The sequence below is a fragment of the Caretta caretta genome, chromosome 10 (assembly GCF_965140235.1).
Source record: "Caretta caretta isolate rCarCar2 chromosome 10, rCarCar1.hap1, whole genome shotgun sequence".
In the NCBI taxonomy this organism is placed as follows: Eukaryota; Metazoa; Chordata; order Testudines; family Cheloniidae; genus Caretta; species Caretta caretta.
The window spans coordinates 83,314,265-83,334,077 of NC_134215.1; the positions used below are offsets into that span (position 1 = coordinate 83,314,265).

Here is a 19,813-nt window from a genome sequence, read left to right on the forward strand (position 1 = left end):
GTAAACCTGGAGTAACTCCACTGAGGGCTTCATTTCAAGGATAGAATGACTCCATGTTTATACCCACATGACAAGAGGACAGGACCTGTGCCTTCTATTTATTAATACAGAAATAGACTTAATGACATTGAGGATCTCTGTTGAAATGTTTCCAATAGCTGGTCCATTTTTTGATAAATCTGTGGCCAATTCAGGAAGATTATGGTTCCAGTAATCCATGCTATTAGCCAAAGCAATCTCATCAGGGCATACTAGCAAAGGTGGTAAAACAGATGGCTTTATTTTCTGTGGAACGTAACCAGCCAGTTTTATCTTGAGAAATGGCAATCATTTGTCAGTGATTGAAAACACTGAGGAGATGGCTGAGACTACAGGTTCCTACATAGATAATGATTCTTGACTGCAACTGCAGGAAAGAAGGGCTTCAAACTTCCAACATTACCATTGACGCTTAACTTTAATAATAATTTTTATACCACCATAAATCAAGCCCGTAAAATTGGACATATTGGTAACAGTAAAGTCACATTGTTGAGGTAGATCCAAAACGTAAATTTGGTTTTTAAAAGTTCTACAAAAAATCTCATAGAGAAGTCATAGAAATTATTTAACCTGTGCTTTACTTTATTTTATTCTAATTTTTAAAAATAAAATAGGGGTTTTTTCCCCCCACATTTGGCTTTAAATATTCCCCTGCAGTGTGGTAGTCCAGACATTGCAACATTCTGCTATGGCAGAACAACCCAAAAGTGCAATTGTCTAGAAACAAACCCAGAAGGAATTAGTCAGGTTCCATTGTCCTAGTGCAGTGAAATGCAAAATGTAAACAAGCAGACCCCTGATAAAAGTCAATTATACTTTAAAAATTCCCTCACTTTCACTAACTTGAATAATTATTGAAAAGAGCTCAGATCCCACAAAGTTTCCTTTGATGCCACAGCCTAGAGGCCTGCTGTGCTGTACAACGTGTTTACAGCACCGGATGCTTGCTGTGTGCCCACGGCTGCCTGACTGGGATATTCCTCTCTAAAGCATAGAGTCAGCGGAGAGGTTCAGCCGAACTGGAGGCCATCACGACAGCCGTGGGCCTCAGGACTCACACCTTTTGATGTAACACAGACACTGGCAGGGCCTCAGATCTTCCTCTCACAGCCAGTTCACTGGCTCTTTGGGAACGTTGCTTCTGAATGCAGCTATTGTTCCAGGGTGGGGGGAAAGGAGGGGGCAGAGAAGGCAGGAACCCTGCACTAAATTGTTGCTTCGTTATTTTTTAATTGGTGTTCAGCTCATTTCTGTTTGAAAGCCAGAATTCTATGGGCTTATTTGTTAACAAAATCTGTTGAAAGATGAGCAAAGGACTTTGTCCCAGGGATCAAAGCTCCCTTACCCAAGATGGCAAACAATGCTTCCTCTTTTTTTGGGGGGGGGGGGCGGGGGGGGGGGGAATGACATAACCTGAAAACAAGAGAGCTAGGTCTGAGAACGTCCACTCAGTAAAAGCCATCTTTGAGCTGCTGTGTTAATAAACCATCAGCAGGTCAAGTTCTAATCCCAATGGGTCCAGTAGACACATCTGCCAATTACGTCATCAGCAAGGTTATTAATCTAGAAACAAGTTGTATAGCAGGGACTCAGGGCTTTTTTAATTTCACTGTGAAGAACTGGCTTTACGATGGATTTGGGTTTAACCTGGAATGTTTGCTGCTTTTATGGAGTTGTTTCTCAAAGATATACTAGCAAAAAGCCTGATACATCATTCACTGAAGTCAGTGGTAAAGCTCCCATCAACCTCAGTGAGGATCTGCCCCAGAATAAAGAAATTTCCTAATAACTGACAATATATCAGCAGGGGAAAGAATGAATGGATATGATTATCAGATACAGAGACACCAGCCATTGGTCTGATGTGACACAAATAACTTTCTTCTGTGGCACTTTCCATTTGGATATGTTAGCTGCAAAAAAGCGAGCTCCTTATTTGCGTTACAGTTCTAGGTCTGTCTGAGGAAGGAAAATCGTACTTATTAAAACTAGCAACAGATCTGAACCAAAACCACAGATCCAAACATACCAGAGCTTCACAGTTCAAATCCAGATCTGTCTTCCCTCTCTAGAATAGTCCTAATCAAACAGCTGACTTCAAACTTACACACATACACCCCCTGAAATATGGGTATCTTCAGATCTGGGATGCAAGGCTGAAACTCTGAGCTGTCTCTTGTTAGCACAGGTAATGTTTTCCATTCCATTCGATTGCAGAGTCCACGTGGCTACCTTCTGCTCTCTGCTGTGCTGTGGGAATGCCACTGAATACAGTAGAGTTATTCTGGATTTATGTTGGTGCAAATAACAGCAGAATTTGGCTCCATATAAATAAAAATGAAGTCACAGGGCAGGGATCGGCAACCTTCAGCACGCGGCCCATCAGGGTAATCCGCTGGCGGGCCGTGGGACATTTTGTTTACGTTGACTGTCCACATGCATGGCCCCCCGCAGCTCCCAGTGGCGGCGGTTCGCCGTTCCCAGCCAATGGGAGCTGCGGGAAGCGGCAGCCAGCACATCCCTGTGGCCCATGGCTTCCCGCAGCTCCCATTGGCCAGGAATGGCGAACCATGGCCACTGGGAGCTGTGGGGGGGCCGTGCCTGTGGACAGGGCCGTCCCTAGCCATTTGGGTGCCCTACGCAGCCCCCCAGGCCTCCCGTTCCCCTGGGTCTGGGAGGCAGGAGCTGTGGGGGGGCACTTCTGGGGGCCCCACAGGCCCAGAGGATTAGCGAGGGGCCGGGAGGAGCCCATTCCACTTCCCTCGCCCCGGTCTCAGCTGCGTCGCTCGGGGGAGGGGGCTTGGAGGAAGGGATGCCCCTGCCCCGCACTCACAGGCAGCGGTGGGAAGCAGAGCAGCCCAGCCCCAGCCCGCTGTACTCCGCCAGCTCCCAGCCGCGCTGCTCCGCTTCCCGCCGCAGGTGAGTCGGGGGGGGGAACCTTTCCCTAACCTCCCCCCACCCCCACCGAGCAACATGGCTGGGGCCGGGGCAAGGGAAGCAGAGCAGGCTGGGGCCGCGTTGCTCCGCTTCCCGACACCGGTGAGTGCGGGGGGCATCCTTTCCCCCACCTCCCCACGCTCACCGGCAGCGGGAAACACAACGCCACAGCTGGGAGCTGGCAGAGTGGAGCGGGCTGGGGCTCCGCTTCCCGCCGCTGCCGATGAGTGCGGGCTCGCTGGGGGGAGAGGTGGAATGGGGGACGTGCCAGGGGCGGAGCAGGGGGGAAGGAGAGGAGGTGGGGCAGAGAGAGTTGTCTGGGGCCCCAAACCCCCAAGGGATGGCCCTGCCCCTTGCAGTGGGCACAGCCCATGGCAGGGCCAGCCGAGGGATAAGGCTGGTCACCAGGGCTGGTCCTGCCTCATACGCAGCATGTAGCTGCCTAACGCACCATGAAATCTGGGGCAATTTGGTGCCCCAAACTTCATGGTGCCCTACGCAGCTGCGTATGGCTAAGGACGGCCCTGCCTGTGGACAGTCAATGTAAACAAAATGTCTCGCAGCCCGCCAACAGATTACCCTGTTGGGCTGTGTGCCAAAGGTTGCCGACCCCTGTCACAGGGTGTCAAATTATGTGGACTTTATCTGAGCAAATCTCCATGGACTTTAGACAGGGTTTTGTTTGACTGGGGAATCTGACCCAATGTGGTAAGTTAAAAGATTAGCAACCAATGGGGATACCACTCAGAAATGTGCCCCTTATATTCTATGATAATTTAGTGAATTTCATCCTAATGTGTTGCCCTGCTTTTGTTTTCTGTTCTCCTGCTCTTGGTGGCAGACCGAAGTATGGCGGTAAATACTGCCTTGGGGAACGGAAGCGATTCCGCGTCTGTAACATGAAGCCATGCCCCACAGACAAACCGTCCTTCCGCCACATCCAGTGCAGCCAGTTTGATGCCATGCTATATAAAGGGAAACTCTATAAGTGGCTGCCAGTACCGAACAACAGTAAGTCCAACCCCCTGAGCCTCTATTTGCTAGACAATTATTTTAATTTGATTTTACTAATGATCTGTATTAATGGTTAGAATCCATGCGCAAGGCCAGTAAGTTTTACCTTTCAGTGCTGTCATATTATTATTATTTTATTATTTGCATTTCTGTAGCATCTAGGAGCCCAAGTCATAGCCGAGGACCCTATTGTATTAGGGACAAAATAGCGAACGAAAACAGGCAGTCTCAGCCCCAAAGAGCTGACATTCTAAGTTGGCAGCATTTCAAGTGAAGGGGTCATAGGTGCATTTGCAGGTTTAGTTTATGGGTCAAAAGATGATTATTTAGAGCAGAGGAAAGTCCTGACAGTGGAAGTCGTGGTTCTGTAGCAGGGATGGCTCTAGTGGGAGAAGACAGGACATGGGTGGAAGTCTGCAGATACTCTTGGCCCTGCAGGTTTATTTACAGTCTGTTTGGAACCCGCAGTCAATCCGTGTGAGTTGCACTGCCGCCCAGAGGACGAATACTTTGCCGAAAAGCTCCGGGATGCTGTCATTGATGGGACTCCATGTTACGAAGGGAACACAAGCCGGGATATCTGTATCAATGGGATCTGTAAGGTATGCTTTGGGTGTCCGTCTCTCTTTGTGAAACATGTCTTTGAGAACCTGTGGAGGGGGGCAGAGTTATTTTGCTGACTCACCCTAGAAGCTAGGCCAGCTGAGTCCCCTTTGTTTCAACTCCGCATAGCTCTCTGAAGAAGAGAGACTTAGAAGGAGAAACCAGGATCTAGCTGAGAAAGGCCCAGTTATGTCTGAAAGCACAAGACTGGTCTTAGAGATTTGTTAAATGAAGACAAACCCAGGACAGCCCTATTGAGTGTTTGGTGCGCACGAAGGAACGGTGTAAGGACTTTGCCTGCTCGCACCAAAATAAATGTTTTATTGACAAACATTGTTATTATTTTCATACCTGCGAATGACGGTGTCTTTTCCTGACTCATGTGGATGGGGTTTTATGAAAATAAGACACGACCATAATTGGACCCATGTTGTGGATGGGACTTGGCCTTCAGGAATGGAAGTAAAACAATGGACAGGTCTGAACAAAAACATTTTTATCTTAATATAGAACCCAGACCCTGTGGGTTTCTGATTTTTTGAATTTTTATTTTCTTTCTTTGAAACTCTATAAAAACTATTCTGGCGTCAGGCCGAGCTCTGCTGACTGACACCTGGGAAGGACATTTCCCAAACTCAAGTGCTGCCAAAGCCAACGGGGAGGCAGATAGGAGGCATAGCAGCCAGCCTCAGGAAGCAATTCCTTTGGCAGAAACACCCTTCAGCAATACCATCTGCAAGGTGTCGCTGATGAAGAGCAGACTGTACAAGTTTTGTAGGCTGTCTTGCTGCTAAAACCCTCCTCAGGACTGTCGAATCATGCCTGCCTTGGAATCCTGTAGGAGTCTTCTTTAGATTTCTGTGAAGACTTTTCCAGGGGACAGAGGGATGCAATCTTGCAAACTCTTACTCACACATATAGCCCTTACTCAGGTGAGTAGTCCCAAGATTTGGGATATAATGACTATGCCTCATGTTTTATCAGAAAACGTTTTCACAAAGAAAACCCTCTATTTTATATTTTATAGCTAAGCTCTATTTTTGCCTATTAAAATAGGGCCTTACCCAGTGCCCTGTGACATTAATGGAGAGCGCCCCAAAGTCGTCAGTGCCCATTGGATCAGACACGTAGAAGGCAATTGGAGGCATCTTGGTTTTGCAGTCCATGGACCAAATTTATTGCTATCTTAAGCAGCTGCAACTCCATGGACTTGCATTGACAGGGCTGCCCGCTCTCTGAAGAGTAATGATGGTTCCCAGGCAATTACATGTGAGCCACTTCCCTCCTCTTGCAAGTGCCCTAGAGCAAGCAGAGGAAGAGTGACCCGGACAGCACATGATTGGGATTCAACTGGTGCACTGACAGTCAGAGTTCCATCCGTGGCAGGTGCATGGTACCTGCAGCAGCTCTTAGGTAAAAATGTACTTGAAGGACTGCCATGAAGATCGGAGTGTGTACGATGCAAGGGTGAAATTCCCCCCTGTGCCGATGACCAGCACAAGTCCTCACCATCACTTAAACCACCCTCTGCACAGAGGTGATTTGCACCCTAATTCCTTGGCCAGAGATGTTGTTTATTTGTGGGTCCATTGTCCAGCCCCTCTCACAGTTGCAGCACATGGTTTCATTCGCAGCCAGCTGTATCAGCCTGCAGACCACACACAAGCAGATTTTCCATTCCATCGAGTACAATGAACCATGCAGGGATTACAACCGTTTCACTTTTGCTCCATGGAGTGGACTTCCACCGCCTGGGTTAGCTGTTGTGTAATAGTGGTGTGCGGACAGAAACAGTAGCTGGGCTAGTGTAGTGCTCAGCTTCTGTGTCAGCAACGTGCTCCTTCGGTGACTTGCCAAAAGCTCTCTTGTTCCCAGACGGCTTTCACCGCCAGATATTCCCAAACAGAATTAACGAAAGCAAACCCAGCCAACTACTCGTATGACACTAGCCAAATTCACCACCAGCTTCCTTGTGCTTGGAGGGAGTTATGCCCTACCAGGACGCTCCTTCTGTGCACCTGGCTGTTGAGCCAGCTCATTCAGTGTTCCCGGTGGGTCATTTACTCCGCTCTGGCTATAGGGGAAGTGGGAGTGGATCTGCAGACAGGAACGCAGCGTCTGGCACCGACCTGTTCCTAGGAGCCTGGGAAAAGGCTTGGGCTGCAGTTGATTGTGTTTATTTGGTATTAGCCTGTGAACACAAACAAGCCTGAAGGAGGAGGGTGATTTTTGGCTCTATACATCATGGATTGACTGCAACTGGGTGAAGGCTGGGAAGCCACCCACATGTGCCAGCAGTGAACTCGACCTATAGTTCTCACGGGGGGGGTGAATGGGTAAAAAAGAAACAGCCACTGGACAAAGGGAAAAGATAAGTCCTTATCTTCCTGCTCATGTGAGTTGCTATGTACTCACCAACATCACTCAGAGCAGAAAGGAAGCTAAAAGCTGAGCAGCAGCGTGTGTGTGAACATACTCAAGTCTTGGCTGCTGCCAATCGGAGAGAGAAATTCCCGGACTCAAAAGAGGAAACCTGGTGCTGCCTGTTCCCCTTTATTGTGTGTGGGAAGAAGACGGTTGCAGAACGACACCAGCACTACAAGACTTTCCCAGATGTGTGTGGGCTGCTGGACCTTTCACTCCATATGGCCCAGAGAGGAGGTGGGGAAATAATCAATAAGCAATTATCTTTGCAGCTGCTTATGTCGAAACCATTCACGGAAAATCTCACTCTTCCTTAGAAACAGCCATTCAGATTTTGTTGCCAGCAGAGCCAGAGTCCAAAGCCCAGTGGCAGCTGCTTCGCCGAGCAGAACTCACAGAGCCGGGTCCACTTTTAGTCTCGGCTCAAAGGGTTGCAAGCTTCATGGGATACGTACGAGTGAAAAATGAGATTTAGCAGCCTCGTGTGCAAACGACAAGTTAGTCAGCCAGAGCTTGCTGCACACACAAAAGCTGGCGCTGTCTTAGCCTCTGACACCAAAATTAAAACAAACTCCTTGGTTCAGAACAGGAGTTACGGTAGGAAAAAGTAATAACGTTCTTTCCCCATCACAGAAATAAAACTGTTTTCCTGGACACTACTGCACCCAAATGGGACAACTCGCCTATTCACACAGTGAGAAGGGGCACTCACCTCTTGAGTGCCTTGAAGTGGCTGGGTGCGGTACTGCAGACTTTTTCTCACCCCTGGCACCCCGGATAGGCTGCCAGCCAACCCTGGCGGGTCTTCAGTGGCTTGGCCCTCTGGCCATATCACAAAGTCCAGATGAACCCGGGGGTATTAAAGCGTCCAGTAACTAAGAGTCTCTTTGCCCTGCTAGGGCCTTCATCCCTGGCTCAGGGCCCTTTAGATTTGGCCTTTTTGTCCAGGCTCCCAAATGAGGCCTGTCCCCTTCTTGGGCTTCACGGCACTTTACCTGTGGCTGATAGGGGCTGGCCCGCCCTCTGCTCCGGGTTTCAATCCAGGGACCCTATACACAGCAGCCATGTACTGTTTATTCAATCTGTCGCTGCTATTTCCCTGGGCCTCTTGCTACAGGGCCCTTTTATCTCCAGCCCTAACTGTGGGCCAGTGTCCATAGGTCCTTCTCCCTCTGCAATCGCAGTGTAAGTTCAGCCAGCCACGAGTGCTGTCTGCTTGTCGGCCTTTGGCCGAAGAGAAGCACCCTCCTTCGCTCCTCTGCTCCCTGCTGGGAACTGACCTGCTAAGGCCCCTCAGATTTTTCTATGTGAGCCTGCCGAACTCTGCTTGGTCATCGCTAGCCCTTCTAGCCTGTGGAGGACCAGGTCTCTCTGCCTTCTAAGATGGCCACGCCAGGGAGGCCTCTCTAAGCAAGCCTAGAGGATGCAGCTTTGCTGCTTTTTTCCTCCCGCCTTGCAGCTTCTTGGGACGGGTGTAGCAGAGCAGCAGGGCCTCCAGGAGGAGACCACGAAGGCCTGGTACACTCTGTCACACGCACATACTAGAAGGACCCTTTAGGCATTCACTCCGGGGCTTTTACTGAACTAAAATCAAATGGATACCTCTGGTACTGAAGGGTGAGACACTGGGCACTGCCGCCCGCATGTGAGGGCACACAGTATGTTAGCAGAATATAAAAAATCTCCCTGACACAGCACAGAAGCTGCGCTGGCAGATCTGTCAATCAGGAGGCTGCCCTCTCCCAGCTAGAGAGCGGGGTTTAGCACAAACAAAGTCCGAGAGTTCTCGTCTCCTACCTGACTGACTCCCTACTCTTAGGTTCCTGTAACAGGAGACCATGAAAGAAATGAGCAGAAAGGTAAAAGGGTGGGCTGTTACAAATAGTATTGCATCCAACTTTCCATCAAAATCTGTGTAAAATTGAAAGGATGCAAACAAATGCTAGATGCTCACAGACAGGCCCAGGAGAAAATGGAAACAGGTATATGGACTGCATTCTTGCCAAGGTGTTTGAGTGCCTAACTTCAAAAAGACACCCAGGTGCTGTATGTGTAGCAATTTAATAACTTACCAGCACAACCTGGCTTTGGTGGCTCTTCAGTGAACTGCCAGACCTGACTCCTTCATCCCTTCTGAGCAGGACAGGTGGCAGGAAAAGTGGTCATGAGTAAGTGTACAGTTAGAAATCTGACATTGTGTGCCTCAGCGTAAGGTACATCCGGCTGGCTTCAACCCTGTGTAAGTGTTTGCAACTTCACTGAAGCTAAATGAGTTGCATCTGCTTGTACCCTGATCCCTAGATTAAGATGAACCGAACTTCAGAGCCGTTAGCTGAGACCGCATCATTTGTAAGAAGAGAGATAGAACAAGCACTTGGATACTACAGCTACACCCTAGGATGGTGAAGTGAAACCAAATAGAAGGCTGGAATAGAAATGTAATAACATTACATTATTCTTCAGCAATGGCCGCGGACAAAACAGTTCAGGGCACAATCACCAAATTCATGTCACCTAAACATCCCCCCTCCCCATGCTCCTGGGACAGGTGGGGGCCTGAACTAGACCCCCGGATCATCAAGTCTGCTCTCACTTACACTGGCAAAAGCAGTCACCCTCGGGGCTATTGTGTTGGCTGGGGACTGGCAGAACACAGCACATTCCAGCCCCGGACATTGTTATTATCATTTGGAATTAATGTTATTGTAGAGTCCAAGGAGCCCCAGCTACGGACCAGGACACCATGGTACTAGGCGCTGTACATGGCCTTTCCTTGCCCCTAGCCAGAGACCCAGCCTACCCCATGCACCAGGGAAGCAGGAGGAACTGGCTATATATAAGTTCAAGATTTCCCCCATGCCAGAATCTGGCCCTTAATCTCCCTGGGTAACCCATGTATCTGTCTTCCTTATTTCCCATCCTACCAGTGACAAATGGTACACTGCCAGGCAGGCCGCTCAGTGAGCCTGGTCCTTGTCACATTCATTATTTCCTGTGAGGACTGGTGATCTCATCATGACACTCTATGACTCGTGCACAGTTTGCTGGCATTGAGAGACACCTGTGTGCTGTGTGATGGAGAAACAGACCCACTGACATCATTAGACCAGGCTGCCATGCACTGTCTGCCTTTCTGGGAGTGTATAATGCAGTTGTTGGAGCCAGCAGAAATTGCACTCCTCTCGTCATTTAAAACCAGAGCCTTGTGATGAGATTGTCACTACCAAGCGTGAGCTCCTGGAGTTCTTGTGTTTCAGAATGTGGGCTGCGACTATGAAATTGACTCCAACGCGGTCGAGGATCGGTGCGGGGTGTGCCATGGGGATGGATCCACCTGCCAGACTGTGAAAAAGATGTTCGAGGAGAGCGAGGGTCTGGGTAAGGTTGTCTGTCACAACCGTCTACCAGCCTGTCCTTGAACTTTTGCTGGTTCCTGTTCTGAAAGGGAACGTTTGTGAGCAGCACAAGTTGGTGAGAATGCACAGCACCTGCCATGTTCCATAATGTGGCTCGTTTAGGAAGGGAAACGGGTCATAAAAGGTTAAACAAATACTGATAAGATATAGCAATACAAGGTGCTCAGAGGTTTTGCAGCTAGAAGGGACAGATCCACCACACAGATCTTTTTCTCCAGGAACCCTTCAAGCCAAGGCTGGAGGCTGCTGGACTGGCAGGCCGGGGATGTGCTGTGGAATGCATGCGTGAGCAGCATGCACTCCTGGCCAGTTCATGCTGGCGGTGGCAGCATTTGTAGTAACTTTCTGGGGATAGATAAGCCTCTACTCGGCAGATCACCATGCCGCTTAGGGGACACAGTGAATGAGCCAGTGTGGTGGATGGTACCAGTCTTTCAGGGTCCTCGACTCAGGACAACACGGTTACCTAGAGCAAGTCACTTAGCATCTTTGGTGCTTCAGTTTTCCCTGTCTGTGAAACAGGGAAAACGCCAACCTCACAAGGAGACTGTAGTTCATCACAGTTTATAAAGGGCTTTGAGATCCTTTGGCAGAAGTTGCTGTAAAAGTGCAGTGTACTGTTGTTATTATTTATCATTATGTCTTTGAGCACCAAATTCCCTCACAACTTTTTTTTTAAATAGGAAAGCTCTGTTTCCCTTCCATGCTTTATATGTTAAAATGCCAAGATGGTTTTTAGATAGATAGAGACAGCACTCCTTTTAATAAAAGAAACATGACTGGAACTTTGTAAAGTATAACTAAGCTCCCCTAATAACTAAACATTGCCCTGAAAACTGAGCAAGTGGACAGAATGAGGTTAGGTCAAAGATCTTGCCAATTTGAATAAGAAAGAGAAGGAAAAAAAAAGATTCTGGCTTGTTGTTTTAAATGATTTTCTTAATACAAACACCCTTAATCTGTAGATCCAGTTTTCCCCTTTATCAGCAGTGTGGGGGGAAGGGCAGGAATGGTTTGCAAACAGGAACCCTTCAATAACACGACTGTTAGGAAATTCCACAGGGGAAAGTGGGGTCAGCAATAAAGAGAAGGTAAGTTATTGCCAGTGCAATTGTTCTGAGAGGTACTGGCTATGACATGTAGGAAGCTAAGGGAGTGATTCCGTCAATATCACTCATTTCATTCCGATTTATCTTTGTTAGAGACCAAAAATTTGAAATCACCCTTTGCTATTTAATCTTGCTCCTTTTAAAATCACTGGTACTTTTGCAGTTGACTTCAATGGGGCAGAGATTTAGCCTTTGGAACAGAGACATGTTAACCTGAATATCATCCCAGAGTTTACCGCCGGGAGGAAAAATATCCATTTACAGACCTTTGCCGCTAAGACGTTGTCTGCACTCTAAAAAGAAATCTGAGTTAGCTGGACCTATGGGTTCAGCTTAACAGAAGGTTTAAGAGGGTTTGGATGGTCTATGTGGACAAGGTAAAAGCACGTTAAATCCATTAAATGCATTAAAAGCACATTAAATACAATGTGGACACGGTAAAAGTACATTAAATGCATTGGTCAAGGCTCAATGGGGACACTTTTAGTTCTGCAATGGAATGGACTAGCAGAGAACACAGGCTGGCTCCATGTAAGATTCTGCATGTGGCACACTGGACAGAAAGAGCTATTTTATCTGAGCCCCCCAGTACCCCCTGATGTTGAAATCAGCAGCTAAAAGACAAATTAGTCTGTTTAATCAGCATGGCGGCTCTCATTGCTCTAGCGATTTGACCGGAAGTGATTGATTTATTTGGCATGGGGTTCTTCTGTTTGTTTGACTGCCTGAGATTGACAGTCAGTGAAATTCCCAGGTTACGTTGACATTGGGATGATCCCAGCTGGAGCCCGGGAGATTAGAATTGAGGAAGTGGCAGAAGCAGGAAATTTCCTGGCCTTGAGGAGTGAAGATCCAGAGAAATACTTTCTGAATGGCGGGTGGACCATCCAATGGAATGGAGATTACAAAGTGGCTGGGACAACTTTCACCTACGAGAGGACTGGAAACTGGGAGAACCTCACATCCCCTGGGCCCACAGGGGAGCCCGTCTGGATCCAGGTACTTGTATGATGTTTTATTTTGCCATGTAGCTACATGTGATGGGTGCGAAGATCTGGGTGGGGCAGATCAACCTGCAGCAAAGCTCTTTACAAATATAAACTTAAAAAAGTGCCTGCGGCAGCTAGGAAAAGCACTTAGTCCTTATTCGCTGATAACATAGCTCTGATTATTATTAGTAGTATTATAATATTGCCTTGAGACCCCAACCAAAATCTAGGCCCCATTGGGCTAGGGACTGTACATACACCTAAGTCTCTGCTCCAGAGAGCTTACAATCTAAATAGACATGATGGACAAAGGAATTATCTTCCTTTTACAGAGGGGGAATAGAGAATTAAGTGACGTGCTCAAGGTCACAGAGGAATTCTGTGGCAGAGCTGGGATTTGAACCCAGAGCTGTCAAGGCTTTATCTATAAGACCATCCTTCCCCTTGATTAGGGAAGCATTAAGTTTTAAAGCAGAGCAAATGCCTTATCATGGCAAACTGGGTGGAGTTTCTCTCCCAGTATGATTTCAAATCAGCAAAGCAAAGCTGAGCCTATCAAAATATTTTCAATTTGTAGTAATTGCAGCCAGTGGAATAATTTTGATTTTCCTCACTGAGTCCAATTTAAGCAGTTGCTCTGGTTAGACAGCACACTTACAACCATGCACAACAGAACCTGGCAAACCTACCGCCAGATCCTCCCAAAATGAAGTGTGCATTTGGTGGACCTCAGAGCAACAGACCGTTAAAAGTCTTATGCAAGGAAAACGTTGGCCTGGTGGTCACACCATTTCGCTGCTGCTGAGGAACGGGAGCACTTGCCTTCGCAGCCTGCAGAGCCAAACCGCAAGTGCTGTAATCCGTTTAGGGGAACTCGGCTGTACTGTGTTGGCAGTCAGACACCTTAGACTCTGGAAATCCCTTCTGCTCTTCCTTTTCCCATCAGAACTCACAGCTGCCTGTGGGATTTCTCTGTAGAAGAGCACAGTATGCCTAGCTCTCTCTGCTCATGGGGCAGTCAGAATTTCACCGCAAACTGGTGCTTAGATGGCGACTAGTAATCATGCATGTTTCTTTGGGAACAACTGTAATTAGCAGCCAGAAGGATTCGCTTGATCTGACACGCATATTTCCCAATTAGTGGGTGGATCCAGCCCATGTTCTTTCCAGCTGAAACTAATCCCAAGAGAAGCATTCCTCAAAATATTTACACAGGAGAGAGAAGAAATGTCTATTTCCTGAATTCGTTTTCTTTTCTCCTGGGGAAAGAGATCACAACATTTTTAATAGGGTTAACAGAGCCCTCAAGATGAAACAGTGCTTTGACATAAGACCCCTTGGCCTAGATGCCCCTTCCTGAATGCAGCAGCAGTGTTGGGTTGGGTTGCAATGCAATGCCATGACAATGCCATCATCCCATGACAATGCAGTATTGTGACCTGGTGGCATCTCGCCAGCCCCTCAACCATCCTGTAGCCAAGAGCCTTGGCATGAGAGTCCACCCATGCCCTGCACTAGGCCACTAACCATTCGGAGAGTGGGGGCTGATGGATATGTATACAAATATAACACTTGGGTTGCAGTGTTAAAGGTGTTAAAACCACAAACGACGAGAATCTCTTACTCAGGGCAAAATCCAAACCCTCCATTCTCCCCAGCCCCCCAAGAGTCATGTTTCTAGGCTGTAAAGAGGCCTTTCTCATGAACACAGCTCTGTAATAGCAGCAAGAGGGGAGCACCAAGAAACTTTCCAATGCAAATAGAGACAAAGATTTTTCCCCTCTCTTATTTTAAGTTATTGTTTCACCCTTTGGCTCAAGGAGATAAGCCAAAGTTGAGAGCCTTGCAGGGTTGCTTTTGTTAGAATAATAAATTGATGATATGCATCAGGTATATTCTCGATGCTATCTTGTTTATTTACCAAAAATGTACCCAAAATCCTGACTCCCTGAACACAGCAGAAACAAGCAGCAGCAGGCAGTTTCCATGCTCAGAAATCCCCAAGTCTGACACTCCAGCGAGCTCTGTGCCCAAGAAGCCCTGTCCCTCTGCTTCCTCTCCAGGTCACACTCAGAACTCCTTCCCCTGTCTTTCTGCCTCCGGCATACACAGCCTGGAACCAGTATCCCAGCCCCTGCGCCTGCCCCCAGGGAAACTCCTCAGCCCACATGGTTTAGCTATGACCTACCATGCAGCCTAGTACTGGGTGCTAGTCCCACAGTCTGCAGCTGGTTTTACTACAGGGCTTGATTGTCCTTCCATTGAGCCTGAAGGAGAGTGCCTGCCCCATTGGCTTTAATGAGGTCTGTTATGGTCTTTGGATCCCAGACCCCCTGCTGGAAGCCATCAGCACCTTCTAGTGTAACGTTACACAGGGATCAGCTGCAGCTCAAATTATGAATCTAAATTTCCATTTGGGGATTCCAAAAAGGTCTTGTCCAGAGACTTTGGAGACCCCAGTACAATTCCCTCCTCTGCCACAGACTTCCTGCGAGACCTCAGGCAGGTCACTCAGCTTCTGTGTGCCTCAGTTCCCTGTCTGCACAATGGGGCTAACAGCACTTCCCCCCTCCCAGGGCTATTGGGAGGATAAATTCATTAAAGCGCGTGAAGTGCTTTGAGATCTACCGAGGAAAAGCGCTATAGAAAAGATGATGATTCGCCATCCATTCAGATTTTGCTTCTGTGGTTCAGCAGGTCACCAGATCCACCGTGAAGGAATTCGAGTGTAGTTCAGCAGACTCTTGTTTGTAGGGCAGGAGGCTCCTCTTCACTTCTGCCCATTCCCTTTATCTGTTAATCTAATTACTTACTTTTAGCAAGGGGAACAAAGTTTCTGTCTCCTGCCCAAACTTCTGCTCAGTGTGAACCTGCCTCATACTAACTAGCAGGTAGGTTTATGTCTTTCAGGTAGCCAGACTCACTTTACTAATGAGGTTTTGATCATTTTTCCTTTTAAAACACGAGCTCTTCTAGGACCAGCCAGCCGTCCCCTCTCCCTCATGTTTAAATACCTTTCCAAGCAGCACTACTTTGCAATAAAGGCCCCGTGTCACTATTTACATTAACTAACTCAATTGTCAGAGGCTTCTATTTACGCAAGCTCAAAATTTCATTCCAGCTGGATCTCTGCCAACTTAACGTCCAGCACAGGAGTGAGTCTTTAAGATTTAAGAATAGAGGGGGCTGACTTCTCCTCTCATTTTACACCACTTTACAACTGCGTCACTGTTTGACTTCAGTGGAGCTACGATCGTTATACACCAGTGTTAGTGGAGAAGGCCGATAAAATGCTGCCCAGAGACAGCTCCATGAGGGGAAAGGAGCCCCTACACAGAGTGACACTGCAGTGGTCTGTTGGGGACAGGCTTATGTGGAATTTGGACTTCAAGTTCCAAATCAAACCAGTCAGACCCCAGGACATTCAGAACGAAGCCTGAGCTTTCCACTTGCCTACATCCTGTCCAGTCATCGGCCGATCTCGCTGCGGTAGGAGCTAAGGACAGCGCTCCACCGTAGTCGTGAATTTTTGTTGGCTTTTGTCAACTCTTGAGTTTTCATGGTGTGGGGGCGAGAACGTCAGAAATCATTGAATCATAGAAACATAGGAGTGGAAGGGACTTCGCAAGGTCATCTAGTCTATCCCTTCGGTCTGAGGCAGGACCAAGTCAGCTTAGAGACAGCATACCTGACAGTGTTTTTCTAACCTGTTCTTAAAAACTTCCTGTGACAGGGATTCCACAACCTCCCTGTTCCAGAGCTTATCTATCCTTATAGTTAAAAAGGTTTTTCTACTGTCTGACCTAAATTTCCCTGGCTGCAGACTAAGCTCATTACTTCTTGTCCTACCTTCAGTGACCATGGAGAACAATTGATCCCCATCCTCTTTAAAACAGCCCTTAACACGTTTGAAGACTGGTATCAGGTCCCCGCTCAGTCTCCTTAAACGTGCCCAGCCCTTTTAGCCTTTCCTCACAGCTCAGTTTTTCTAAACCTTTTATCATTTTTGTTGCTCTTTTCTGGATTCTCTCCAGTTTACCCACATCTTTCTTAAAGTGCGGCACCTGGAACTGGACACAGCACTCCAGCTGAGGCCTCACCGGTGTTGAGTAGAGCAAGACAATTATCTCACATGTCTCACATACCACAATCCTGTTAATACCCCCCAGAATGATATTAACCTTTTTCGCAGTTGCATCACATTGTTGGCTCATATTCAATTTGTGACCCACTATAACTCCCCCAGATCCTTGTGAGCAGTAGCTCGCCTAACAATCATTCCCCATTTTGTACTTGTGTGTTTGATATCACTGCCCATAACAGAAAATGAAGGCCTAGTTCTGGGGATCAGCTAGGGGGACGTCAGCGTAGGAAGGAGAGGTTATTGTTACGTGTGCGTGTTCCTAAAAAGTCAGTGTACATTTTAAGAAATCCACTGCACAAACACATCTGCTGGGCAGCAGGGATGGAGGAGGGGTGGGAATAGGTCCTTTGCCCTGGTTATTTCAAATGTTAATTTCAACAGGCTCTTTTCTTTGCTTAGACTAGAGCAAACAACCAAGGGAGCAGAGGTAGCAGTTAATGAATTTCAGAGTTTATTTATTCCAATGGTGCGCTGTTTACTTTAACATTCCCCTCCTTCGCCTCTCATCCCACCCCACCCCACCCCACTCCACCCCCAGATTGACAAGAGAAGTCTTTTTTTCTTTTCCCAAATGATGAGAATGCATATTAGATTTCCTCCAGCTGGTAGATTACTCAGGAGTTCTAACCCAAAACTTCCCCACGTATCCTGGGCTCTCCTGTGACTGGGCTGGGCAGCCTGAACTCACTTTTGTTGTCCTTAGTCCCCCAGGAAGCCTTTTCACAAATATGTACATTTGATTCCCCATTCGAGGAACACTCTGAATAAGAGCAAGACTTGAATCCCAAAAAATCCCTTCTCAATGGCAGTTACAGAAGATCTGGTGCTTATTTGAAAATTGCCCTGTTCTGCAAACAAACCCTACTATTTTACTTGTCACCCTACTCAATGTAAAAACATTGCCGGAGGTATTATGTTTCAGCGCCACTTTATCTTTTAAGTGGCTGTGCGTGGCTTTGTGGGGGGCTATCAGTCTATATGAAGAGACGGTCTGAAAAGTTATTTCTATGTGGATTGCACAGAAGCCAATTCTCATCCTGATTTTCAGCTATGGATCTGGCTGTGCAAATCCACATACTCACAGCTGCAGACGCCAGCCCTGGTTGGTTTAACACAAAGTCTCCCAGTTGACGGAACCTCTCGAAGCTTTAGAATGGGAGTTACTTGAGAACAGTTCTCGTTAGACTATGAGCCTGACCCTTCTACTGAAATCAATGGGCACTTTGCCGCTGACTTTCATGTCAGTAGAATCAGCCTCTACCCCTTGTGGTTCATAGTCTGTTCATCTCTAACGACTGCAGTTCTACATCTGAACAATCAGTTGCCCAAAGGTTCACACAAAGTGCAGCATACGATGATGCCTCTTTGAAATACAGCCAGAGCGAATCACACATGGGCATTTGGGTTTATTTGTTGATTTAACTGCATTATTCCGTTTTACTGCCCCTTAATACATGGAAAGACAGATTGCATCTGCTTTGTGAGCTGTGTTAATTCAAGGGGGAAAAGCAAAGGAAAAAGGAAATAAAAGACTCCCTCGGTGCAAGGCAAGTTGTTCTCAAATACCTGAAGGGGAGGAAGGGGCTCCCTAGGAATTCTTGGCTTTGTAATTTTGCAGCTAGACGCTTAGACCACAGATTTCCCTACTTAATTATTTCCCCTTGTGTTTGCATTCACGTCCTTTGCAGGCTGCCTGGGTAAAAAGGTAAGGACAGCAACAGCTGACATGAGAAGCCTGCCTATATCCTTTCCCTGGGATGCCAAGTTTTGCTGTATGTGTCAAATGGAACTCCAACCCCCAGCATCCACAGCCTTATGACATTCCCTTCCACGAGTGGGGTGGGAGGGAGACGGGAGATCCTGGGGCTAATCCTCTGCTTCCTTGAACTCTGTGTTGTCATTTACGCTTGTGCAAGGTAAGGGCTTGACCCTCTGCCTGCTGAAGTCAGTGGTGCAGGATCATGCACTCAGTGCCGCGTGGGTGTTTGAAGTTACCACTCGTGTAAGTAAGTGGGGAATTCTGGTTGGATACTGTATCATGCCCACTTTGTACAGGTGCACATGGCAGCAGAAGGTGCAAAGCAGTGCACTATCAGGCCCTATATTCTTATTGTCCCTGTATTATTGGAGTGTTATGTCTTCTATTTGCAATTAATATGTTTCCCATCATGCATTATGCCACCACCAGTTTTTGATAGTCCTCTTCCAGAAGCTAAATACTAGTTTCTGTCTCTACTTGTAAACAAAAACCTGTAGTCTAAGTATCTCAGCCCAACCTGGGACACCCTTCTTCATGCTCTTGCAAACCCAAGCCTTTCCTTGCAGAAATTAATTGTAGAGCAAGTCATGCGTTCCCCAGCCTCACTGGCCAAAGGGTCTATGCTATGCTTCATGGCACAAAAGTTTTGCATGACTGGCCAAACTCTCAGGCAGCATAACCCTGGCAATCCAGCCAGTGGCTTTTATTTATTTATCTTATAGTTAATTAAATATTAACTATAAGAAGTGCCTGTTACTGCTGCCATGTTATGGGACCCTCCCAGTCCCTTACAGAGTTTGGCTAAGTGGTTCAAGGCCTCTTAAAACTGTATTTTCACTTTCTTGATGGCACCTCATGCTTCTTAGGCACCTCTTCCTGCATGTTGGAGCTACCAGTCTACCATGATGGGTTAGAAGTGGCGGTTAGGTAAGCAGCAACCTGTGGTACTTTGGCCATGCTTTCTGCTTTGATGGAAAGGCTAGATTGTATTAACACATCTGCTTACTTGATATTTATCATTTTTAGAAAGAAATAAGAGAAATCGTAAAGTTTTCTTGTCCTAACATTGTCAGTATCGTTTTCCCTTGTTAATGTTAACCATTCGGAATGCCTTACACCAGAAAATCTCTGAAAAGCTTCCTGGGATTTGTAACCTAATTAAAACCTTCTGACAATGAGGTTTCACTATTCATCAGAAGGTTCTTGGAAGGAAGCCCTCTGCTCCACCAAAGTTCCAAGAACAACAGAGCTTTGGCGATAATGGAAGCACTTAGGCTAAGAAAACAAGGCTAAGCCCACAAGCTTTCATGAGTGCTGTGGCTTTGCTGATTGGTATGTGAGGCAGCTTGGATTGAATTGATATTAACCAGTGAATC

General features: G+C 47.2%; 1 protein-coding gene across 2 annotated transcripts in view; it reads left to right on the top strand.

Annotated features, from left to right (window-relative positions):
- ADAMTS7 (ADAM metallopeptidase with thrombospondin type 1 motif 7) overlaps positions 1-19,813 on the top strand; it is a 145,045-nt gene that overhangs the window by 48,930 nt on the left and 76,302 nt on the right. For both annotated transcript variants that reach the window (XM_048867455.2, XM_048867456.2), the window contains 4 exons: positions 3,821-3,990; positions 4,462-4,595; positions 10,278-10,398; positions 12,300-12,544. In XM_048867455.2, coding sequence (XP_048723412.2) covers positions 3,821-3,990; positions 4,462-4,595; positions 10,278-10,398; positions 12,300-12,544 — 670 coding nt within the window. The remainder of the gene's footprint in view (positions 1-3,820; positions 3,991-4,461; positions 4,596-10,277; positions 10,399-12,299; positions 12,545-19,813) is intronic.